The following is a 23504-nucleotide window of genomic DNA, read 5'->3' on the forward strand; positions in this document are numbered from 1 at the left end:
TAAGCGAATTCATTTTGTTCAGCAAGTGTAATCAAAATATAATTAAACTTAAAAAACATTTAAATAAAAACCACGGCCACAGGCCGTTGATCGTTGTAGAATTCTACGCCACTCCTATTATTCAGCGAAGACATTGAAATGGCAATTGTATTATTGTTTATATATTTATATACATACATATATACTTCGGTAACAAATGTATTACCAAGAAAAATAGATTAAATTTCTATTTTTCTGAAAATAAGGCAGTCTATTCAACTTATTATTGTCTTTTAATTTCAATATATTAATCGAACTGAAAACAACAAAACCTGTGCTGACAATCGTAATAACAAGATGGCTTTCTATGTAATGCAAGAAATTCTCTGCTCTATGCGAATTGAAGGCTTGACTGATCTGTATCTTTGCATGCAAAATATCTGTGCGTTCACCAGCTAGTAACTGTGGTCAGTGAATAGTCTCGCAGTTGGTAACCGACCAAAATTCTCTAGTGAATACGCCAATGATTGCACAAATTTCCACATTTATTCATAGCGGGGCCAAAACAAAGTTACTGATTGCAACAGATCTCAAATATGGAAACGCGCATAAGTCCATTTGAACTACGAGGACATATGAAACTACCAAGAGGATGTTGATCGTCTGGGATTGTTGATGAGCGGACCCATCAAAAAAAGCCCTAGTTCTGGCCACAGGCCATCTGGTACATGAACTGGATGATGGTACGCGTGGGACGGCCGGTCATGCGTTCCTTCAGCAGATATGGCAAGGTATTAATCTTGGTCACCATGCCTGTGCCGCGAATATCCAAATGTGCCCAGTCAATGCAAGGCACCAAGGTATGGAGAACGGCGGCCGCCAGACAAGACGAGGCCGGTCCGCGTCCGGTGTTGCTGAGATCGTAAGTGGTGTTCTTGGTCACAATCTCTCTGAAGTAGCGGAAGAGCGGCATGCGCCACACACGATCGCCCGTGAGTGCGCCGGCCTTGCGGAAGTGATTGTAAACATATTTGGAGTTGGTCCACAGACCAGTTGCGCTGCCACCTAGACCATGATCCACGCCTCTCGCCACCGTTCCCACGTCTATGAGCAGCTTCGGCTTGTAAGTGGCCTGCGCATAGAGCAGTGGATCTGCTAGCATGACCACAGGCGCCTTGCCGACATCTTTGATACCCATGGTGACGCCATTCAGCAGGGTGACCACATCGCCGCACTTGACCGCCATACCAGAGGGCATGTGTTCGCATAGAGGTAACACCGCTGATATGTTCAAGGGCAGCGATAGGGCTGCGGCGGCACGCAACACCCCCACGCAAACGGCAGCACCCGCCATGCAGCCCCTGTACACGTCCATGCCCTTCTTGGGTTTCAGGCACAGGCCGCCGCTGTTGAAGGTGATGCCCTGGCCCAGCAGCAGCACGGGCTTGTCCTCGGGCGAAGTGCCGCAGTAGGAGCACTCTAGCAGTAGGGGCGGCTCGCAGGAGCCCTTGGCAATCATCAGAAATGAATTCAGATTCATGTCCTCGATCCAGTCCATGGAGCGCACCTCCACGCTGACGCCGCAGGGACAGAGCGCGTCCACTGCTGCCTGCGCAAAAATGGAGGGCGTCATCTGATTGGCTGGCGTGTCGCTGAGACGCCGCGCCAGATTCTGTGATTCAGCCTTGAAGAGGCCGCGCACCCATGCATCGTGATCGCCACTGCCATACATGTCCAGCTTCGGAGTGGGCAGGCGGTACTTTTTGCGCTTGTTCGCGTTGTACCGCCACACGGCCAAGGCAGCACCCTCGGCCGCCTGCTCCGGATAGTCCATGCCATCTACGTGAACCTCATCCATCCGTTGCAGCTGCAGAGCTCGTGCGCCAGTGGCAGCAGCAATGCGCACATTCTCCATGCCCTCGTCAAGCTCCTCCAACTCATTGTAGGAAGCGTTTGACGCGCCCACTCCCACTACGGCAACAGCATTGTATTCGCCCTCTAGTCCACTGAACAACAGACCCTTTCCGGGCGTGCCATCTAAGCCGCGCTCCCGGATTAGTTGGCCCATCTTGCCGCCCATTGCATCATCCATAGCCATACCGCTACCAGTCATCTTGGCCGGCTTGTCGCCTTCCTTCAAATAGACACCTACGACCACTCCCTTGGGCTTTTTACACTTGGACGTGTAAGTCCGGATAATCCGAGGAATCGCGACGCGCTCATATGTGAGCAAGCGGGTGGTCGCTCTGGCCAAACAGAAGTCGCGATATGAAGGCATTTCGATTCAGTATTACTGCGCACGTTAGTCTAAAAAAATTAAAAATACTTCGAACGCTGTTTACTAATAATTTTGTAAAATCTGAATTTTTCGTTTTTTCCTGTTTATAGAGATTTTTTTCTAATTTACTGAAAATTTTGTATCTGTGCTCAGTCCGACATGCTACACGGAAATGAACCCGACTACCGATTTAATGTTTTAAAATTCGAAACTGGAATGACAGCAATATAAATGTCTACATGTTGGTCACATATTTTTGTTGAAGGTGACTTGGAAACAGTTGGCTTTGTCTAACATTATCTAAAGGGAAGTTTCCTGAATTGCTAGCCCATGGGATTCCACTGCTACGTTCATTATTGAAACGTAATCGAGTAATCGTGCAAATATAAAAAGTTAAGTCAATAAACTTTGGCTTAATATGCTTAATTAGGATTCTAAAATGGTTTTAATTTTACAACAGTACTGCAAAATAAAGAATATTGTGATCAATAAATTAGATAGTTCGGCTTAGTTCGGCTATGTAATGATAATTATTCTGCCTATGCTATATACTTAGTCTATTCATTAGCTGCAGCAGTTTAAGTAATAATTAATAATAATTGCACTGAACTAAGTATGTATATCTACTATATTAACTCAATGTGTACAAAACTGTTTCTCTGAATATATTTATAATCGTACTCGAAGCCTTGGAGATCAGAATATGTGTACGTGTCGAAAATTATATTGTGATGCCCAGAGTTTGGAGGCTCAGGAAGCACCTGACAAATCAGCAATAGTGCCACATTAAAGTCCATGAGATCTCGTTTCGATTAACACTCAAAATGAGGCGTACAGGTTCCCTACTTTTAGATAGATATGCCTTTCGGGTGGTCAAGCATTATCTGATATCGGCCTTGCATGGTGTGGACACAAATTAATTTACGAAGATTAAATCACATCGGCAAAAATAAATGCTCGTCTAGGTACAATAAACAAACTGTGTAATTTGAAGCAAAACAGGCACTAGACATCTATTATTAGGCCGCAACTTTAACTAACATGGCTCTCAGTTCTTCGCAACACCTGCTAATTTACAGGTCCTTTCTCTCTTACACTCAGATTGTTTTTGCAATTACCGGCAACCAGACATTTGTGACCTTTTTAAGCGGCTTACCAAGCATTAAAAAAACGAGCACATAATGAGTAAAAATTCTGCAAATGGAAGGCGCAAAAGTGTCATATGAATTTTAATTAGTTGCCGGAGAGAGTCATAAAAAGCGCGCCAAATGCACAACAGCAACAAAAGTAACAACAACAACAACAACAACAACAGCTATAGGGACAGCAGTAAACGCAGTGCAGCTCACAATTAATTTTCCAAGTCAGTGAATTAGCACTAATTGTGCTTAATTTTTGGCGCGAATAAACAAGTGTGTGCGTTCAAAGTGTTGCCGGCGTTAATCAAAAATATTTGTTTTTTCTTTAAAGGTGTTAAAGTAAAGTTGAAATGCAATTACTTTTCTATAATTCTGGCCGAAGTTCATACAAATGTATTCTATAATTGAAATAATGCTTATCTTGTTTTGCATGCTCAAATATTTGGCCAGCCAGCAGTGAAAATTGAATTCAATTTAAATCAACAAGACAGAGAGCACAAATCTATGAATATGCATACAAATGACAACGTTCCATAAGTAAGCAGAAAACTAAGCAAATAGCTGTGGCCCAATGCACATACGGACACACACACACATATTTATCTATATACACACCTATGTACATGCTCTTATGTACATACTCCGGCCACTAAATATTTGACTCTCATTGAACAAGCAAAAGAGAGCAGAGGAGCCAGGTTGAAAGCCATTATGAGCCTAGCTACTTTTTTGTAAGTGTGTGCGATGGTGCTGTGTTGTTCTGGTTGACCGAACTAGCTTAAAGATGGAGAGTACTATACTCGGTTCATATATAGTATTTGATATTATCGACAACAAAGAACAAGAACTACTATTTGCAAAGTTTGAAAAAGATTTTACAATCTCCACAGAACTACACTGAATGCGGCTCGCTCTTCACATATGAATTTCTTTTCTTCAACATCTTATACATAGGTGATTTGATATAAAGTGTAGGTAGCAGGAAGCGTGGCATACCACACAAAGTCCACTCGTATATATATTTTTGATCAACATGGCAAGACGAGTCGCTTTAGCCAATTTTTCAGAGACTTTAAGAGCTACACACGCCTAGTTTGCACCCAGATGCCCTTAGGTACTACGCATATAAGTGAATTTCCCCTCTTCCTCCTACTCCCCTGCTAGTGTTGACTTTATTTAATTCGTGCGGTTTTTTAATTAAATTTGACAATTACTTCGGTTTCATCAAGATAAGCCAATTTTAAAGGAATGTACTATAATCTCTGCACACAGATACATACACAGGCAAATGTGCATTCATTCACCAGTTATGTGAGTTGAATTCAATTTGTTCACTACAATTTTGACTATCATATATTTTTTAATTTTGGTAAAATAATATTTATTCTACACATAATGTATACAATAATTCAAAGCCGAATTTAGTTTTTTCACATATTTGTAAATATTATTGTATTTTTCGTGTCTGCTGAATCGGATATTCCGACAACAATAACAAATTGCCAAGCCAGCTTGCTAGAATAATTATAAAAATAGGCAGCTTTATTTCTACCTTGTATGTTTTTTGTCCTCGTTATACTTGCAATTAATTAATGAGGAAAATGGCACAAATGAAAGTTGACCCAAATTTACAATTGCAGTTCCTTGTGGTGGTAGTCGCAATCCAAAATAGCTCGCAAAGCCCAGTCAAAATGTAAAAAGCTTTAAAATATACTTTCGAATATATTTTTGATCGCAGCAAAAGTAGACTTTCAAAAACATTTCATAATAGTTGTACCCAATCTGATTATTTTAGGGTATATAATATAAATAATATCACTGTGGTTAACACATTTTCGAGCTGCGACGGATCCAGTTCAGCAAATCAAATTGAATTTGCGTTCTTGTATGTGGAATTGTAGCCGGTAACAAAATTTGAAATTTTGTTATTTCTCACCTTTGCGCTTGACCTGCTCGCTTGATAACACCAAGCGACTAAGCAAACCAACCAGCCAACCAGCCAAGCAAGCAGCCAGAGGACATGGAACAAGGCACAAGAGAATGAACGGACAGGCAGACAAATTCACAGACAGGAGCTAGCCTGACCGTCAGCTTCCTGCACACGAAAACTTTGCCTAGCATGTCCTGCAGCGCTGCATTCACCAAGGCAGTTGAGGAGGCGGACAGACAGCTTGTGGTTTAGCTTGTGTCCTGACCACAGTTGCCGTCGCTTAGCCTCCTTGTGCCTGGCATATTGTCAAGCTCTGTGTTGGAGTGCTGGCGGATGGGAGGGGAGTGCAGTCGAGTTGGAGGCCACTCATAAGCGTGGCCGTGTATTTGATGATAAAATATTTGGACAGGTTGAATAGTTCAAAGTATTTCATTTTAAATTAACATTTGTCTTTGCGCGCTCAGTTGGAATTATGCAGCAATGTGTCTGCAGATAAGCTCGTTTGCATGCGATTTGCGATTTGTGTTTTGGCCAAAGCGCAATCTTTGGTCTTGTTGGTCAACATGCTCGCCCAGGTGGCAGTCCGAGCTGGTGGCCACATAAGTTTACCGCCCATGTGGTTGATATTTTTGGCATGCAGACAACAGACAATGAAATCAAGATGAATCGCTGAGATTACCAGGGCATGGGAATGGGAATGGGAATGGTAGTAGGACTGGAAATGGAACGGAACGGAGCGACTTTAATGCATTTGAAGGCCCCAAATGAGGCAAGCTTTAACAAATAACTGGCGGCCATAGAGAGGAATGCTTAGGCAATAACTTAGCAAGGCTCTCAACTTTGAGCCGTGCACTTTGTCTGGCTTCAGTTAACACACTCACACTCGCACTCATACTCGTACAATTTGTAGCCCGGAGGGCTGTTCAAAATGGCGCACCTTGTGTGAATGTGTAAATGTGCGTGTATAACGTGAATGTACGTGTATGTGTGTGTGTGAACGAGTGTGTAAGTAAGCCTCACGCATGAACACTTTTTGGGTGCACTTGATACTGCAGTTCCAGTTGCCGCTGCCAAAGACCCAGAAGCTCCTTATTAAGCGGATTACATGTGAGAATGCTGCCCAGTTTTTAATTGCGAGTCCAAGTTTCTGTGTGTGCCCAAAAAAGGGCCAAAGCTGAAAAAATAAACCCAAAACAAGCGAACAAGTGAAACAAGGCCTTACTAGTCCAACAATAACAACAACAACAACAGCAACACCAGCAGAGGCTGGTTAAGGCTGCGTATGTGCAATGCCGTACATCCTATTCGCTCGCCATGCCTTACAGTGGTCCACTTTCAAGAGCAAAGCTGGCAAAATTTGTCACTTTTAGCTATTGCGATTATCTGGACCATCTAATCGTTAATCATCTGAAGCATTCGAAGGCAGACCGTTTAATTGTTTATTTAATTCTATTTGCTATAAATCATTCGAGGAATGCATTTCTCAAAATATTGCATTGGAATTCTGTGTGAAATAAAATTAGAAGCTGTCACAAATAGAACATTGCTTAACAAGAGCCGTCTTCGTATTTTATGTTCTACTCTAATCTTTTACTTCATATCCATATCTCATATCTCTCTTTCTCTCTCTATGCTTAGCTTAAATAACAATTACTTGTCCACCTATAATACCTACTTTGTCCCCAATTAAATTTCGTTAGTGCATATGTACGTGTTCTTATGCCAATATTCATGATAATAGGCTAAGTCCAATTAAGATACAGTATAATTTGCCTGGCTGCCTCCAATACTTTGAACAGACTTTCAAGACAGCTATCCTAACATAACTTTATTTTTTAATTTATTTAAAATTTAGTCTCCTGCGGTTTGTATATAATATATAAAGTTGTATTCTGTTATTGGTCTACAGTGTGTGTGACCAATATACACATAATTTATTTTCAATGCCGTTGCTGTAAATAAATTGAAATTAAATTTTGTAACATGTATAAAATTTCTTAGAAATAGTCTGTCCTCCAAAACTAAAAGATTAACAGCGACTAGATGTTGTTTCACCAATTTGCATCTATACTCGAATTTTAATGAGTGAATAATGCCTTGGAATCTAGAGGTTGCATAAAGTAGTTGTATTTAGTGGAACATTTTCTTCTACAGCTTTCTACAGTGTGACTTGTTGCATTTTCTATAAAGAACAATATTTTTTGATTTTGCTTCTACATTTCATGTTTTCTTTAACCCATGCTAATAATTTAACAATTTAACAAACATTCCTGAGATACAGCCAGAAACCGTCACCAAGGCTTAGAAAAACTGGATTAAAAGGATGAGCTACTGCTAAGCTAGCCGAGGCAGCCACTTGAATGAAATGGTATTCCATAAATAGTGGGAATGATTGGACTTGACTAAGCCAAAAACATACCGAAAATAATTGATTAATGTATTCTTTTGAATTTTTAAAAAGAACCTCCTTATCGACTACTAAGAAGAAACCAATGTATGGACCATCATATATTGAATGTTAAACTAATTAATAAATTTAGCGTTACCGTGAAAAATAGCGAAATACCAATAACTTCTGGAATACAACATTTAATAAATATAAGGAGATCGCGGATCAAATTGTAGCTAGTTTCGACCACTGTGCAGCTTGTGATCGGCGTTATTGTTGCCACAGTAGCTTTGCTTGCAATTTCTGTGTGTTAGTGTATGTGTGTGTGTGTTGCTTAAGTAAATTTCAGTGTACTCAGACGCAAACACTTACGGTCTGTTGCGCCTCAGTTGCTACTGTCATGGTTTAGCGAGCAATCCAACCAGGCTAATTGCCAAGCAACCTTGCGGCATTCAAATTAATTGCAACTGCAACCCATTCCCGAAACTTAAGAGTCGGCATTCGATGTAAAGTTACATTTTTAACATTTTTGCCGCAAAAGAAGATTGTTAAATTAATTGTATAATTGTAATATCATTGCGTAATTATGGCAAATATTTGTAATGGACTGCCGCGAACTGTGCGGTCATTCAATATGCAAATATTTAACATATTTTCACCAGTAACTCTTAATTAAAAAATAAATAAATGCGTGCACATCACGAGGTATTAATGATAATGAGTAATCCAATCAATGCTGGAATATGGCGCCTGAACTTAAAGCAGGTGTTAAGGGCAGAGCCAAGGATGTAGACTGAGACCAACAAAACACACTTGAGAGGCCCAAAATCCGACTCTTTATCTTCCCGGAAAACTTGCCATAAACTTGAAATTGCTTTTTAATAGCATTTCGCGTTAAAAGGCAGAATGAGCGGCATAAAATGCAAAAGATTAACTGTGCCCCGGGCCACTAAAATTGAAATTGAACATGCAACGTGCGCCGCTTGGACACAATAAAATAATGAGCACCAAATTACGCAGCTTCGCACACAAAGCGCTGAAAAATGGCCACAGGCGCCATCAAGCGGGTCCGAGGAGGAGGAGGGGTGAGGTCGTTGGGGTGGCGCAAATGAATTCTAAAAGCTTTTGCGCCAAAGTGTTGACAGCCATTTGGGTAATACGCTCAAGCAGCCAGGAGGACCGTCTGGCGGCGGTCAGGGACGCAGAGGCGTTCCAAAGACACCGGCGACCCGTGCGCAAGCTAAAAGTGCGTAAAAAGGTTGCTGCTAAAACAATTACAACAATTGCGATACGAAAGGCAACAACAACAGCAACAACATCCAACACTAAAGCAGCAACGACAGGCGACAGGCGCAGATTCCAGCAAATTTATTTGCTGTGCGATAATTTTCAAGAACAAAAGCGAAAATATTCATAGCAACATTGTGGACTGCCTGCCTGCCTGCCTGCCTTCGGTATTGCTGACAGTTTTATTGGGGGCCCGGTTCGACCCATTGCACGGCACCGGCATTTTTCAAAGTTACGGAGTTCGTGAAAGCAGCAACTTGACCTTTAATTACCTTTACCGGCGAGAGTATTTGCAAAAATGCGCGTAAGCTGAAAATAGGTAAGCAAAGAAAATAATGCGTTTACTTGAATTCCAAGCAACTTAAAAGAACGCTCAAAGGCGCATGCACAATCGAAAGACTTGATTCATAAGTATTTACTATGTATTTGGTATAAACAACTGTAAGAGAACTCGAATTAGTAGGACCAAAGGATGTCAAAACAAAAAGCAAACATACCTGTTTTTTTAATTTTGTTAAAGTCAACACTTTCATTGTATTTGGAAACCAAAAACTTATAATCATATACATATGTCTTATTGTGTTAAAAATTATTATTTTTTAAGCCATATGGAAATTAATTATGTGTGCAAAACTCAACAACTACTTATATTAAATAACTATTTTGGAGTATATGTAAATAACTACATTGGAGTATATGTATGTACTGAAACATTTGAAAATCGATTCAAACAACAAATATTTATGGTACGGTGTTCCCATTGAGTTCCTTTGCCTCCGAGGCATAGAATCTTGTAATTTTAATTATGGCCAATTCCGATGGTATTTTTAAAGCTACTTCATAATGCCATACTGTTTTGAATATGAAAATAATTTGGCAGAGAGTATGCCCACACGATCCCCTACAGGATTAAGACAATATAATATATAATAATTATTGGTTATATAATACTGTTGCGTAATTATGGAAATTCCTTTGGATAGGTTGTATAAATTCGATTTAGAAACACATACTAGTAAGATTAGTTGACTTTTTTTAAAACACACAACTTATTGAAACTAACAGACAGATGAGCAAACGGTTGATTTATCTCGTCATATACTCTGTTCATTTGATTAACGCGGTCGATTGTAAAATATCTAAAAATCTTGCACCGATGGTCTTCGCGCATAGCAGAAGCAAGATGAAGAATAATTTTTACACTAATACCTTTTTTTTATGGATTAACCGATTTGTATAAAATGTGAAATAGTGGTAGAATTACTTTTGCGCAATTTAGTGGTATTTTAGAAATAGTGGCATTTTGAATTTCTGCAGAGTGAAAGAGGACCCAAAATCAAATCAAGAATGGAATGGAGCGAGCTGAAATCAGAAAGAAAAAACACAGGAGAGTGAATAGAAAGTCATTTCCGCTCTTATACTTTCCTTGCAACCTTTAAGTGTGTTACCTAAATGATGTGTAAAACCCGTATTAGTAATCGCAGATATTTCTTTCTGACTCTATAGCATCTAATAAGCTTCGGGTGCAGAGTATACTAATTTGGGGTGAAATTTACGCACGTTAAATATCTACCTTTTATGGATGGAGTTCAAATAGATGTGAGAAGGCCAGCTAGAAGTTTTTATAACATTTCACTTTTACATTCTGTCGTAGCTTATTATGTGTGTTCTGCTGCTACTGCTGGGGCCTTTGGTGGTGGTGGTGCTGGTTTCGGCGGTGCAAGTTGGACTGCATTAGCATTAAAATTGTTATCGTGATTCAGTTGATTACACGCAACAGCCACCGACGCCGCCAGAGACCAAACTAAGTACTTAAGGATGGGCTCCAAAATGGAAATAGATAAAGAAGCGCGAAAGCAAAAACCTCCAAGATTTTATGCTTGAGCTGCCACAATGCTGGCGCTGGCGCTGGCCAGTTGGTCGCCATTGCGGTCCACCCCAGGAGCAACAAGCTGTGCATCCGTGCCCCAACAATGGCGTGTCTGTGTGTCTGCCTGCCAACAACTGATAGTCAACAACAGGGCGGCTCATCTTCATTATGATATTTTTTATTTTTATTTTACTTTCATTCGACTTTCATTTTAAGTTTTTCCCACATTTTCTTAATATTTTGTATTTTAATTTGGCTTTGATACTAATTTCATGGACATGGCCATGGATTCTCCTCGCTTTTTTCCATCTTAGTGTGAAATTAACTTAGGCAAATTATTTTGTGCATTTTCAACAGGGCGTGTAATTTTTTGGAGGCGCTTTATGGTCAACGTTGTTTGTTGCTGCTTTTTTCTGTGTTTTTTTTTTGCTGATTTAATTTTGCTTTTCACAACTTTTTTAATTCCTTTGTCATTGTTATTTGCGCATTAAGTTTTCTGCTTCTTTTTTCCTTAAAGTCAGAGCTCATGGACCATGGGCGCGTGCAGATAACATTGTGTATGGCGTTTGGGGTCCGCCGAGTCCTTTTGTGGGCGCCTTTGTTGTTCAGTTCCAAATTAAGTGGAAAATAATGTTGACGCTGCTGACGAAAGGCGAGCTCATAACTTGAATGCGAATTGGTTTTATCTACAATTCAGTGGGCAGTTTAAGTGAAACAGACATACTACATAGCATTTCTTTATAGTAATTTTTATTAAAAATGTAATTTTTACAACTAAACGTTTAGCTTAGCAATCTAGTATAATGTCGAATAAACTTAAGTACACATAGAAGAGTGTGTTGTCTAGAAATTCATAATAAAATGCATAATTCTTGGCCAGTTAGAAACTATTTTAACCTTTTGTCTTGTAAAATCGAGAACGAGCCTAAAAATATACAAACAATTTGCTCAAATACACATACAATTTATTAAGATTGCAATGGCAGTTGTTGATGGTTGTTGTTATTGTTGTTTTCGGTTGCTGCGCGTTTTGTGCAAACAAAAGCATAAATTTGAATAAAGCAAATTTGTGAAATGTCCCACAAACGCAAATAAGAATCACCTTTTACTGTTAATTATTAATGCTTTGACCTATTTAAACTATGGACTGATTTTAGTTAATTATTCTTGTTTCTACATAAATATGACCTTCTTCTTTATTTGTTAAAATGTATTCAAGTATTGCTTGTATTTGTTGTTATTGTTATTGTTGTGTATTAAGTTCAAAAGTCTACGTTAAATTTAATTTTATGTAGTAGCGCATTGGAAGCATTAATTATGTACTCGTATGTGTGTATAGTATGTATATGTATATATACCTTTATATATTCTTGTATATTGTTTTTTGTGTGCGTTTCGTCTGCGGCTGCTATTTATGCTTGAATGTATGTTTGTATGTTTGTATGCATCTGTGTGTGTGAATTGTATATGTATAACTTTTTCATATGCTTTTATCGATTTGCATTTAAATAGGCAATTAATAAATTTATCAAAACTTAACATCACATTGCTTCTCCGTTTACAATTAGGTTGTAGTGTTTGTTTTTATTTATTTTCGTATTTCATTTGTTTTCTTTTGCGTTTATTTGATTCGATTTGATTTAAATATATAAAATGTAAAATTGTTCATGCGCGAAAATTTAATTCGAATTAGTTATATAATACTTGGTTTCATTTTTTAAATTTTATTTGAAGTGGTTTCTATTTGCTTTTTAAATGCTTATATATATGGTATGCATTACATTTAGTTTTTTATTTTTATTTTATAATAACGATATGAAGTGATTTTGTTTTGTTTGCATGTTTCGAGTGTTAGCTGATTGTTAAAATTCTTGTAACTTGCTAGCTATTTGTTCTTTTTGTTATGGATTTCATTTATGCGGTATATACTTGTATGTATGTATGTCTATGATTTTTTTCTTTAAATTTATTACAACCTGATGGCGCATTCGTAGCGCTCAGATTACAAATATGCATATATGTATAATAAATGCCAGCTAATAAATGCACTGTATTGGAAGTATTTATTCATATGCTACGGTAAATATGTATACAAGTATGAATGCATATATGTGTACATGTATGCATGCATGTCTGTATGTATGTATGTATGGATGGGTGTATGCATGTAGGTATGCGCTAAACTACCAAAAAGTTTAACAAGTTTTTGTTTTCTTTTTCTATTCAAAAGTGCCTTGTACGAGTATATTAGGAAGTTGCATTTATGTATGTAGATGTATGAAGGTGTGTAGGTGTGTTGGTGTGTGTATGTATGCGTGTTCGTTGGTTGTATAGTGAATGCTTAGTGCTTAATGCTATCAGTTCAGCGCCAATTGGATGCTGTACACGTATCATGGGCGTGGTTCCTGTGGTCGTCAAGTGAGTTTAAAATTAGGCTGTTCGAGTTTTGATTTGCCGTTTGCTCTGTTTTTTGTTTTTTTTTTGGGGGAACTTTCAGTTGGCTCTGTAGCTGGTGCTGCTCCTGCTGCTCTTCACAAAATACAAATTATTGAAAAAGTTTCATGGACGTTGCCGGTGGCGTGCTGCTGATGATTGTTATCCCATACTTTTGTTGTTCGTGATATCAGACATTGTTCTTGCGAAATATCTCATTTGGGTGCTGATTGCTGCTAAAGTTCTGACGTGTCGAGCATTGCTGTGAAAAGACATTACAAATTATAAGATAAAGGACTTGTAATTGTTGTTGTTCATTTCACCGGAGTAAAGGTAATTATTACTCACATTTTCTTTATTTATTTTAACAAACCTAACATTGAAAAATGTATTTTTACGTATTCTTACTTAATTGCGGTTTATAAATCAAACAATATTGTTGATATGCAGTTGGGTTTCATATTAAAACAAAAAATGCAATAAGTGCTTCCTAATAGGCGTTACAAACTTAGGTAGCAAAAACAATATACCCTTACATTTTAGGAGATGTATAGAAGCTATGTATATTTGGAGCTGATTTTACGAATCATAAAGTTAAATAAAAATATATATAAAATAGTACTGATAAATGATACCGACGTATTTAATTTATGCTGGTTTGTTGATTTTCTTTTAGTCATAGAAACTAAAAATAAAACACTGGCGGACTAATTGAGGGAGGTCACTTGTTCCGAAATACTCCATTAGTAGTCCCCGAAGCATTACATTTCTATATAAGTTGACCACATTTTGGACTGGATTTGTTAGTTTTTTGAGGGATATTTCTCATTATTTGTAAAGGGAATTTTGATTGATTTGTGCGACAACTTGAATGCGAAGCGAGCCTAGTCATAGGTTACATATACACAAGTGCTTAGCGGGCTATAAAATGATTGCATTTTAATTGCTTGCCCCTGTAGATGAGGGCAAGTTAAAGAAGGTAATTATCATGCATTCAGGTCACACCTTTATTGCTGTCATGGGCCACAGGAGCCGCCACCACAAAAATCGAGCAGCTGGCGAACACTTGATTGCCCCGCTCCTTAGTTCTGACACACTGGCCAACCGTGTAGATAATGACAGCTTAACTACTTTACGCCATTTTTGATTTGACGCCACTGTCAGTTTGGCCTGAGCTGGCAAGCAGGAGGCTATTAAAATAATTGCCAAGCTAATCATTTATTATGACATGTGTGCGCTGCCTTCTAGCCAGTCTGACTCATTAGTCAGTCGCTAATACCTGTAGCTATGTAATTGAAATCGAGCGAATAACTTACCGCTTGTTTCTTTTCCCAGGATTTCATGGCAGTTTTGTACTTCTCGAATTCGTGACACCAATCCGAATAGATTTTCTGATAGTCATTGCTTTTGTTAGGCGGCGTGCATCTGTTCAATCGTGCAGTGAGAGTAAGGATCGTGGCAAATTAGACTCTATTTGGCGAACTTACCTATGGGCATCGACGGTTATGTTGTAGCTGCAAAGCAACGAACCTCCCAAATGGCAATCGTACCGCCCGCCATCAGCCTCATTCACCGAAACCACAACTAGGCCCCTTTCCGTGGTCTCGATGTATTTGGTGGGACTGTACTTGATCTCGTACCTGCAACGGTTTAATAATTAATTACATACTATTCATTCAAAACACAGATTGAGGTACAATCCCAATTTTCCGATTGCAATTAAAATGTGGGGTTTTGGTTAGGTGGAAAATGAGGGCTCAGCAGCCACCTTCAAAATTAAAAGTACACTGGTCCATATTGCGATTATGTTTCGTTTTCCTTTCGTTATCTCTTTAGAGACTTTGCAATCAAAATGATCTCTATAATTTCAAAAATATTTGGAATAATAGTAATGCTGCAATTTCTGGCCTATTTCATCGTCCCTTCTTATGTTTCTTTTCTTTTCGCAGCTAGTGTCTGTCTAAAATGTAGAAATACTGTATTTGAGTTCACTTACCGTCCTTTATCCTTGGAGTGATGGTACCATGTGACCTGCTCGTTTTTCAGCACCTCGGGTATTTTGACAAAGCAACCTAGGTGCACACTCTGGCCGTAGGTGACAACTATTTTCTTCTTCAGCACGCTCGAGTCGCAAATGTCGCTCGTCTCATTGGCCACATCCTGTGTGAAAGTATTTTGCATATGTATAGTATTTTGTGTTGTTGTTGTTGTTGTTGCCGCTGCTGTTGCCGTTGCCGTTCACTTACCTGCAACAGATCCAATTCATATGGACGGCACGTGTTCGCCTCCTTGTCCCATCCGCAGTAAGGATCACGCACACAACGGAAGCAGTTGTCATAACGTCGATTACACATTGCCAAATCGATTTGTTTTATGCGATGATCTGTTCCAATGTACAGCGATTTACGTGTCTGGCTGATTTCCATTACCTGTATGGCCTCGTTGGGCGCCACCTCGAAGATGTCCAGCAGTTTGGACAGTGATTCGCCATTGCGGTAATACTGCACGATTTTGTAGATGCGACCCAGATTGGTGCCCACATAATAGACGGTATACTCTTGATTTAATATGTCGATTTTTATTCTGGAAAATAACAAAAGTAATGATGAGCGTTGGAAACAATGTGCCGCTTATGGCATTAATAGCCGATTGTTCCTGACTCTCTGTGTGTGTGTGTGTAATATACATATACTGTCATGGAATCTCGGATTCGTATGCAAAAACGTAAAATTAATGCCTATTTAATTTGATAAACGACGTGCATATTAATGAATAAATACGAAAATGTGTGCTTTTTCACTTGAAACTTGTTGTTGTTGTTGTTGTTATTATTGCTCTGCATATTTCGCATTATGTGAGCTGCATTCGGACAGGAAGGCGCCAATAAAAATTATTCGAATTCGTACTCTCCACATATCGATGTGAATCAAGGGCTGGGCTGTATTGTGCTTGCGAGCGTTTATCGTTAAATTAAGGTATTAAAATGCCATGCATGAAATCGCAATTTGGCGGGAAGTCGGCAAAGAAGACTGGAGCTGCAATGGATGCGGGCTGGTAATTATGTGTCACACTCACACACACACTCATACACTCGTATTTATGTATACTTGTGTATATGTTTAAATGGAAGCGTTATGATTGAATATCGCCACGCAATAAATGCGGTCATTTTGAACGGTTGTTGTTATTTTGTTTTTTTTTTTTTTGCAATGAATATCTATTAAATTACAATTAAGTATTAAGTTGAATAATTTCAATTAATGTTCGGCACAAAATAATTGCATTTTAATAAGTAGAAGAAAAAATGTATTATTATGATTAAATGCGTGGCATTTGTGAATTGTTGCAATAATATTGTACAACCGACTAGGAAACTGCACAGACACACATATTAATGGATGTACTAAATGTTAAATATATGAGCATTTTTTTGTAGCTTAAATTAGTGCTGATCGTATGAATAAATAAATAATATCAATAAAAGTATATACAATACGATTATGTCCATATTTTTTAGTGTAAATTAGTGTTAAGAGTATGATTAAATAATATAATCTGAATGGCTAGATTGCACTTGTCATATAAATTAATTGTTTTGCATACAATTGGGACTAGCAGTTCATTTAAGGTGTTGTTTTGTTGTTGTTAATACTGTCCGAGTGCATATGCAATTTATTTTCATTTCGATTGTCTTTAAAAATCGGTGGCCACATTTGCAATGCATTTCAATTAAAAATATAAGAACTGCAATTCAGAATATTTAAGTGGTTTCCAGGAGCCTAAAAGGCTTACACATATCTTTTGTGAGCAATTGTGTTATTTCTTTTTATATTTTTTCGGTCGTTCGGTACTTAAAAAAACACTCAGACAGACCGACAAATAAAATGAAATACAAGTAGTAGTAGAAAATTGAGAACTCAAGTACATGTATTTGCACTTTCCAGGTATCGGCACCAAGTCGACCACAAAGAGATAGAGAACGGAATCAAAATAAATAAATTAAAAATAGAACATAACATGTCCACAAAACTCACGACACACATACAAATACAAATACAAACACAAACAGCAACACACGCACACAAATAAAGATGGACGTGATTGCTTTTGCATAAAAATACGAGTGAGGAGGAAGGTGTTGGGCGGGTGGGTGTGTTGATACAAAATTGGAATTAAACTTACTTGTCAACAACGAGCTTTGTGAAAACCAAATCCCTTTTATAATAGACTGGATTGTTGTGCTCGTGATTTACGGCTTTGTCCATAAGTGGATGCGACCGAATGAAGTTCAGCACAGTGTCGGGCAGATTTGAGGTATCGTTGACACATGTGCCGGGCCTTGGTTCGGGCACGCGCGAGTTCAGCACCGGCAGCCAGGCCGAATTGGACGAGGACTGCTCCTTAAATTTGCCTGCAATGCAATGGAAATAAAGAACAAAAAAATAAATAAAAACTCGCATAAGCGACTGAGCTCTTCATCCTGCTACTGCAGCATTCCCAGCAAACTGTGAAAATGAAGTTTTAAATCTGCGCGCCCCTAGGTATCAGCTGTACGCTGGATGGTTAAGCGCCTCAACTGCTGCTGAAGGGAGCTAGAGTGGGACCCGGCACGAGTGCATGTGTGTGTGTGGCAATAATCCATTCAAATGGATTTTCTAATACGATTTATGTTGCTGCTACTGCTGCTGCTGCTGCTGCTGTAGAAATTACAAAACACTCAACGTGAGGGCAGCTTCGCTTTCGAGTACCTATTCGCATTGGATTGAAGCACAACTGTCCGCACTGGGGAGCAAACTATAATGTAATATAACATAGAGGCGGGCGCGTGAACTAGATATATGTTCAGAAAATACACAAGTTGTATATCGACCGCAATATAAGCGAAGATCTGAACTAAGATCAGTTATTACAGCATAATGCAGAAGCAGTGTTATAGAAAGTTTGAAAATACTTTAATTTTTATTTTTTTATTTTAGCTTACTTGGCACCTTTCAGAACGAAGAATTATCTGGCCACCCACGTTTGTTACAAGGAGGAAATCGTCATAGCCGATTGTGTCTTTTTATACATCGAATTTTAGAAATTATTTTTTAAAATTGAAATTTTAAGTATCGCTCTTCAAGCGATTATTATTACTTGCGGCATGATTCGAACCCATGTCTACACTCTGAAGCGAACTCACAATCGGATTCCTGCTAGCTAGTTAGCTCAACTGCCAGGGCCCAAGCTTGAAAATAGTTAAATAATGTTGCTATGAAAAATATCAATTATATGAAATATCCCTTAAACGTCCTGAGATCTAAGATCCTAAAGGTATTTATGGGTACAAATGTAGTTTGGCTTCGTACAAACATTTGCAGTCACGAGCACAGCACTTACTTTAAAAGAACTACATCGCTTGGCTTCGTTCTGCCGTGTGTGGACGAAACAAATGTGTAGCTTGCAAATAAAATTTACCGATAAGTTGCTTTTCGCAAATGCAATTCCCACAAAGCACGTGGGCTAAGTTGAGCGAGAAAATTGCATGCCAGTCAGCTGCTGTGACAGTTTCCCAATGAAAAATGTGGACGCGACGGGCTTAGAAGACAATTGCATTGAATGGATGCATGCATCCATCCATGTGTACTTACCATTAAAGGCTGCCTGCACCTCGTTAATGTGAAAACTGCATACAGCCGAACCGATCAATCCGTTGGTGCTTGTTGTAAACGTCGCATAGAAGCGCGTCTTGTCTGAGGGCAGCTGATAAACCGATTGTATCTCATTGAAGTAGAAGGGGAATTCGCCGGAGATGCTACAGTTGAGACGGGCCTTCAGATACGTGGCCCAATTGTGCGCAAGAAGATTTTTGCCGCCCACATCCTTTTTGCAAACGCGTGCGATGCGCGAATAGACCGCCTTGCCGCAATTAATGTACTCCACGGCCGTCTCCCGGAAGAAGAAATACACGTACTCTCCAATGTCGAAGGAGCCCACAAAGTTCGGTTCTGTGAAGTGTAGACAAGAGCCATATGTGAGCAAGGATCTAATTGGCTTGCCCATGCAGTCTAAGCGGCTTAGCACGGTATACTTATGGACGCGCCCGCACCACCCACATGTGGCATACAAGTACAACGTGCGTGGGTCGATTCGTATTTATGCCTCGACAAGAAAAAAAAAATACAAAACAAACTCAAGCGCGAAATCACTTGAAATCCTTTTTCAATTTTATCTAGCAGCCAGCGACTGGCAATTTTTGTGTTTTGTTGTTTTCTTTACTGCCCGATTTGTTTGCAGGCGTGTAGCTCTTGAATGTATAGTAGAAGAGGCCTAGGGGTGAGAAAAATACGCTTTACTTACTGTCCAGCCACTTGGAATCATATTTGAGCGTGCGCTTGAATTTGTATTCCAAGCGCTTTGCCGAAATATTATACAAATCTGTGCGAAAGATCACAGTATCCGCTTTTGTGAATTCCGCATTGGTGCCCGAGTACTGTGAGGACGAAAAGTGAAACAGCGCATTAAATTGGAGTGAAGAATTTAAGCAGTTTTCTCAAGTGACATTCAAACAAGTTCTGTGAAATCAATTGAGATGCCAGACTGTGCACACACAGTGTTAATAAAATATTTGCAAATATTTGTACATATTCACAACAGCTTCATATAAAATATGTAATAAAAATCGCTTACCAAGCCAGGTAATCCTCCCGGATTGCCATCCTCCACATAAATTGCCGTCGAATTATCAAGCGGATCATAAGGACATTTCGCAATTCCCTGACCCACACCGATCACGTATTCAGAACGTGGCAAATGGGTTAAGTTCGACTGCAAAAACATTTAAAATAAATGAACAGCAAAAAACGTTTTGAAAAAGTTCAAATGAAAAGTTGTGAAATGTATTTTGTAGCTCACTAAAGAAATGCTCGCACGTAAATGGGTCACAAATGTTTATCATTGGGGGAGCAATTACAAAAAAAAAAGTGAAAACATACAAAACAAAAAGTAAACACATAGTACATACTATGTAAAATAATTGCACATATTATAGTAAATTGCTGTAAACAAGGATTAGTAGATTTTTATGCGTTTCCTCTGATTACTGGCTGTTCCATTTGACTTCAATTAAATTGGGAGGAATAAAATCCGAAACATTAAGCGGAAATCTAAATTTTTTTCTGTACTCCCTTGTTGCCATTTATTTGAGATTATCTAAGGGGCTTTAGTTGCCACTTAGTTGTAATACGTTCTAAAAAATGCTGACACAGTCATATAGCCTGAGCAGTAATGGGGTTAATTTGAACGTAACGGATATATGTAAATAAAATATCTTGAAATTGTTAGCTTTGGTTCATTAGAGTTGACTAAAGTTTCAAATACAACTTTAGCTTGGAAAGGATTAACACTGGCCGACACACATTTTAGTGCCGAAGTTTTTAGACCTGATTTTAAGAATGTCTTGTGAGATGATTTCAGAGAACTAGATATATTTTTTATAACAGCTCGATTTTATAAGATTGGGGAAAAACAACACATTTTTGGCGAAATAACAATTTATTTTGGTATTATTCATTAAGAAATTGTCTTTAGAGTAATTTTCTTGAGTGAAATTATCTTGAGCAATCACGCATAAGTCCCCAGCAATAATCAAATATCATGTGAATTTTGCATCTGCCTTGGTACCTTTTCTTTCATTCTATATCTTGATGGAAGCGTTCTCCTCGTTCTTCACTAAGATCTCCTAAATTATATTGAATGTGATCTATAGGGAGGTCGTGCAGTTTTACGCTCATATTACAGCCTACATTTTTGAAGCTAAGAAGCATTTGCTCGACAAGCTCTATATAGTTATCAGCCTTATACTTTCCACGGAAGATTTGCACAACAGCTACAAAAAATATCTACGCAAGTTGTTCTTTTTTAGTCAGGCCTGTGTAAGGCAATGCAGTAATTTCTTTGTAAGATTTGAAACTTAAAACTGTATATTTAATTACAAAGATCAAATATAGTCGATGCCTTCTTTATAAATACGCACATGTAGTGCTCTAAAAAGGCAGAACTCCGCCCAACTTTCTACTAATTGTTAAGCTGCGACCGAACAAAATGAAATGGCATAAAAACTTTCCATGCAATCTTCAAGCATTGCTTTTTGTGTTGTGTTCATGTTTTATTTTTCTTTTTTTTCCAGGCGGTAAATTAAAATGTTTAGTTCAGTTCTGCAGACTCCCTGCTCCCCCAACCAATTGTTGGACCATCTCATCTCTTTGTGTGCAACTTTTTTCCCCCACACTCCCATAGAGAAAAGATGAACTAAGCTGCACAATTGTGCGTCTTTGGAGAGAATTTGCTCGACAGCAGCACCTGCAGCTGCACACAAATGACTATTTTCACACAATGTGTGGCAAGCAACTGCAAGATAGAATACAACACGCATAATATGTTGTTTGCTGGAGAGGCGGCACTCAAGTGTGAAGCAAGGAGAACCAACCGCTCAGGCTTACTCGTATATTTGTTGAGAAAAGATTGCATACTGGCTCACACTGATTGCTATCTAGAGTCAACACTCAAAGCAGGCCGTGCTTTATTTCGCTATAAGTCCTTTGAATGCATGAGCCAGCTGTCAATGCGTTTCCATTGCGTGGCTGCTTAGTCGTAGTCGTCATAGTTGCAACAATTAACTGGCCTTGGCACGAAATACGCGGCAGTCGCTGCAGGCAGCGCAAACAACTTTATGGATAGATATGTGTCTACTTATTGCGGCACTCGAGTGCGTGTACTTACATAGATGACATAATCCTTGGGATTGTGCGCATTTGTGCCACAAACGTAGAGTCGGTCACCCTGTTGCATGGATTGTATAACGCGCACATGATTCTTGCAATCGAAAACCTGAAAGAAAAAGAGTCAGTAACGTTAATTCTGGTATTGTGCGTTTGTGAGATGAGCTCTAATTTTTTCAAAGTCAAAGCCTGATTTGTATTGAAATTACATTTCCGCTGCCTTTCAATTTCATTTCCGGTCGCTTCAATCTATGAAAGGGGTTTTGGTTTTTTATTTACTAGTGATTTTTTTTCTTAAACTTCCGCTTGTTATACTGATTGATCAAAGCATAATCGGCATAGAACTTTGTTGTTTAATTTAAACGTTGCTTTAGAATATTTGTGGCGCTCGTTTGGTTAAAAGTTTAAGTAGCTCTACTTGTTTATCATTTTCGTATTCAATTATATATTTTTACAAGTCAAGTTTGTCGGGCGATAGGAATTTGCAGCACGCGCTTGCCTAAAAGGATGCAATAAAATTCAGTAGAGTGCATGGGAGCTAACTGAGTGCCAGCTGCGTCATTTAAGCAGGAAAATGATGATAAAGTGGTGCAAATTTGTGTCACATGCAGTCGGCTGCCATTTGTCATTGTTTCATAAATGGTTCATACAAGTACAACAGAGTGTAGTACACACAAACATTTAGGAACAGACGTGTAATGAGCACAGCTGTTTGGCGTGCGCCTGAAATCGACGTATAAATCGAAATTGCTTGGCAGTGCAACAAATTTGTGGCAGCTATAATAATACCAGCACAATGCTACAAATTGCGACTGCACGAAGCGCCCCCTAAATCAATTGGCAACAATGCAACTGAGGCAAAGTTGCAAGCAGCAAAATCACGACGTGTGCGCGATTCGCAATTCGCAGAGAGGGCACAGAAGACCGAAGACAGCCACAGCGGTATTATGATGACTTAAGCAAGACACGCACACGTACTCGAGGATGGAATATTGTACGAGCATGTATTGTGCATGTGTGCACCAAAAACAGTTGAATTGACATATAGATAGCAGTTGATAGCTATAGCTAGAGTTGCAGAATTGCGCGCTGGGATTTTCCTGCGGTTTATGTATGCAACTGAAAGCGACTGCACAACAAATTGAAAAGCTACAAATAAATTGAAAAAGATTTCAAATGAAAGGATATGCTGTCACATTATAAACGAGTTACAATAACAGGCAACAGGCACTGAATACAAGGGCAGTGGCAGTGGGGGCAGCCTCCTTTCGCAAGCAAGCAACGTTGCAAATGTGGTGGTTCTAAGTGTACTACGACTATACATATGTCGTGCTCCTAAAGCAAATGGATGCACTCTAAAACGAAGTCAGTGTGTTGTGCATGTAATCAGAAGGTGCCACCTCCGATGTCGTTGCAAATCGTATGATCTAAAAATCAATC

At 38.9% G+C, this 23504-nt stretch overlaps 2 protein-coding genes across 4 annotated transcripts in view; both read right to left on the reverse strand.

Moving 5' to 3' along the window:
- Positions 1-506: 506 nt before the first annotated feature.
- Positions 507-2414, reverse strand: LOC115631261 (cytosol aminopeptidase). Its single transcript, XM_030527976.1, has one exon. The coding sequence runs from the start codon at positions 2255-2257 to the stop codon at positions 680-682; it is 1578 nt and encodes a 525-aa protein (XP_030383836.1). The 5' UTR covers positions 2258-2414; the 3' UTR covers positions 507-679.
- Positions 2415-12625: 10211 nt separating this feature from the next.
- The window catches only part of LOC115620075 (semaphorin-2A), a 32596-nt gene continuing 21717 nt past the window's right edge, over positions 12626-23504 (reverse strand). For all 3 annotated transcript variants that reach the window (XM_030513238.1, XM_030513240.1, XM_030513239.1), the window contains exons 6-15: positions 22066-22173; positions 19975-20112; positions 19645-19777; positions 18936-19292; positions 17488-17716; positions 15552-15888; positions 15302-15465; positions 14793-14945; positions 14622-14730; positions 12626-13567 (exon numbers count right to left, since the gene is read on the reverse strand). In XM_030513238.1, coding sequence (XP_030369098.1) covers positions 13496-13567; positions 14622-14730; positions 14793-14945; positions 15302-15465; positions 15552-15888; positions 17488-17716; positions 18936-19292; positions 19645-19777; positions 19975-20112; positions 22066-22173 — 1800 coding nt within the window. In that variant the 3' untranslated portion in view covers positions 12626-13495. The remainder of the gene's footprint in view (positions 13568-14621; positions 14731-14792; positions 14946-15301; positions 15466-15551; positions 15889-17487; positions 17717-18935; positions 19293-19644; positions 19778-19974; positions 20113-22065; positions 22174-23504) is intronic.

Source organism: Scaptodrosophila lebanonensis, unplaced genomic scaffold (assembly GCF_003285725.1).
Source record: "Scaptodrosophila lebanonensis strain 11010-0011.00,11010-0021.00 unplaced genomic scaffold, SlebRS2 tig00000001-arrow-pilon, whole genome shotgun sequence".
NCBI lineage: Eukaryota > Metazoa > Arthropoda > Insecta > Diptera > Drosophilidae > Scaptodrosophila > Scaptodrosophila lebanonensis.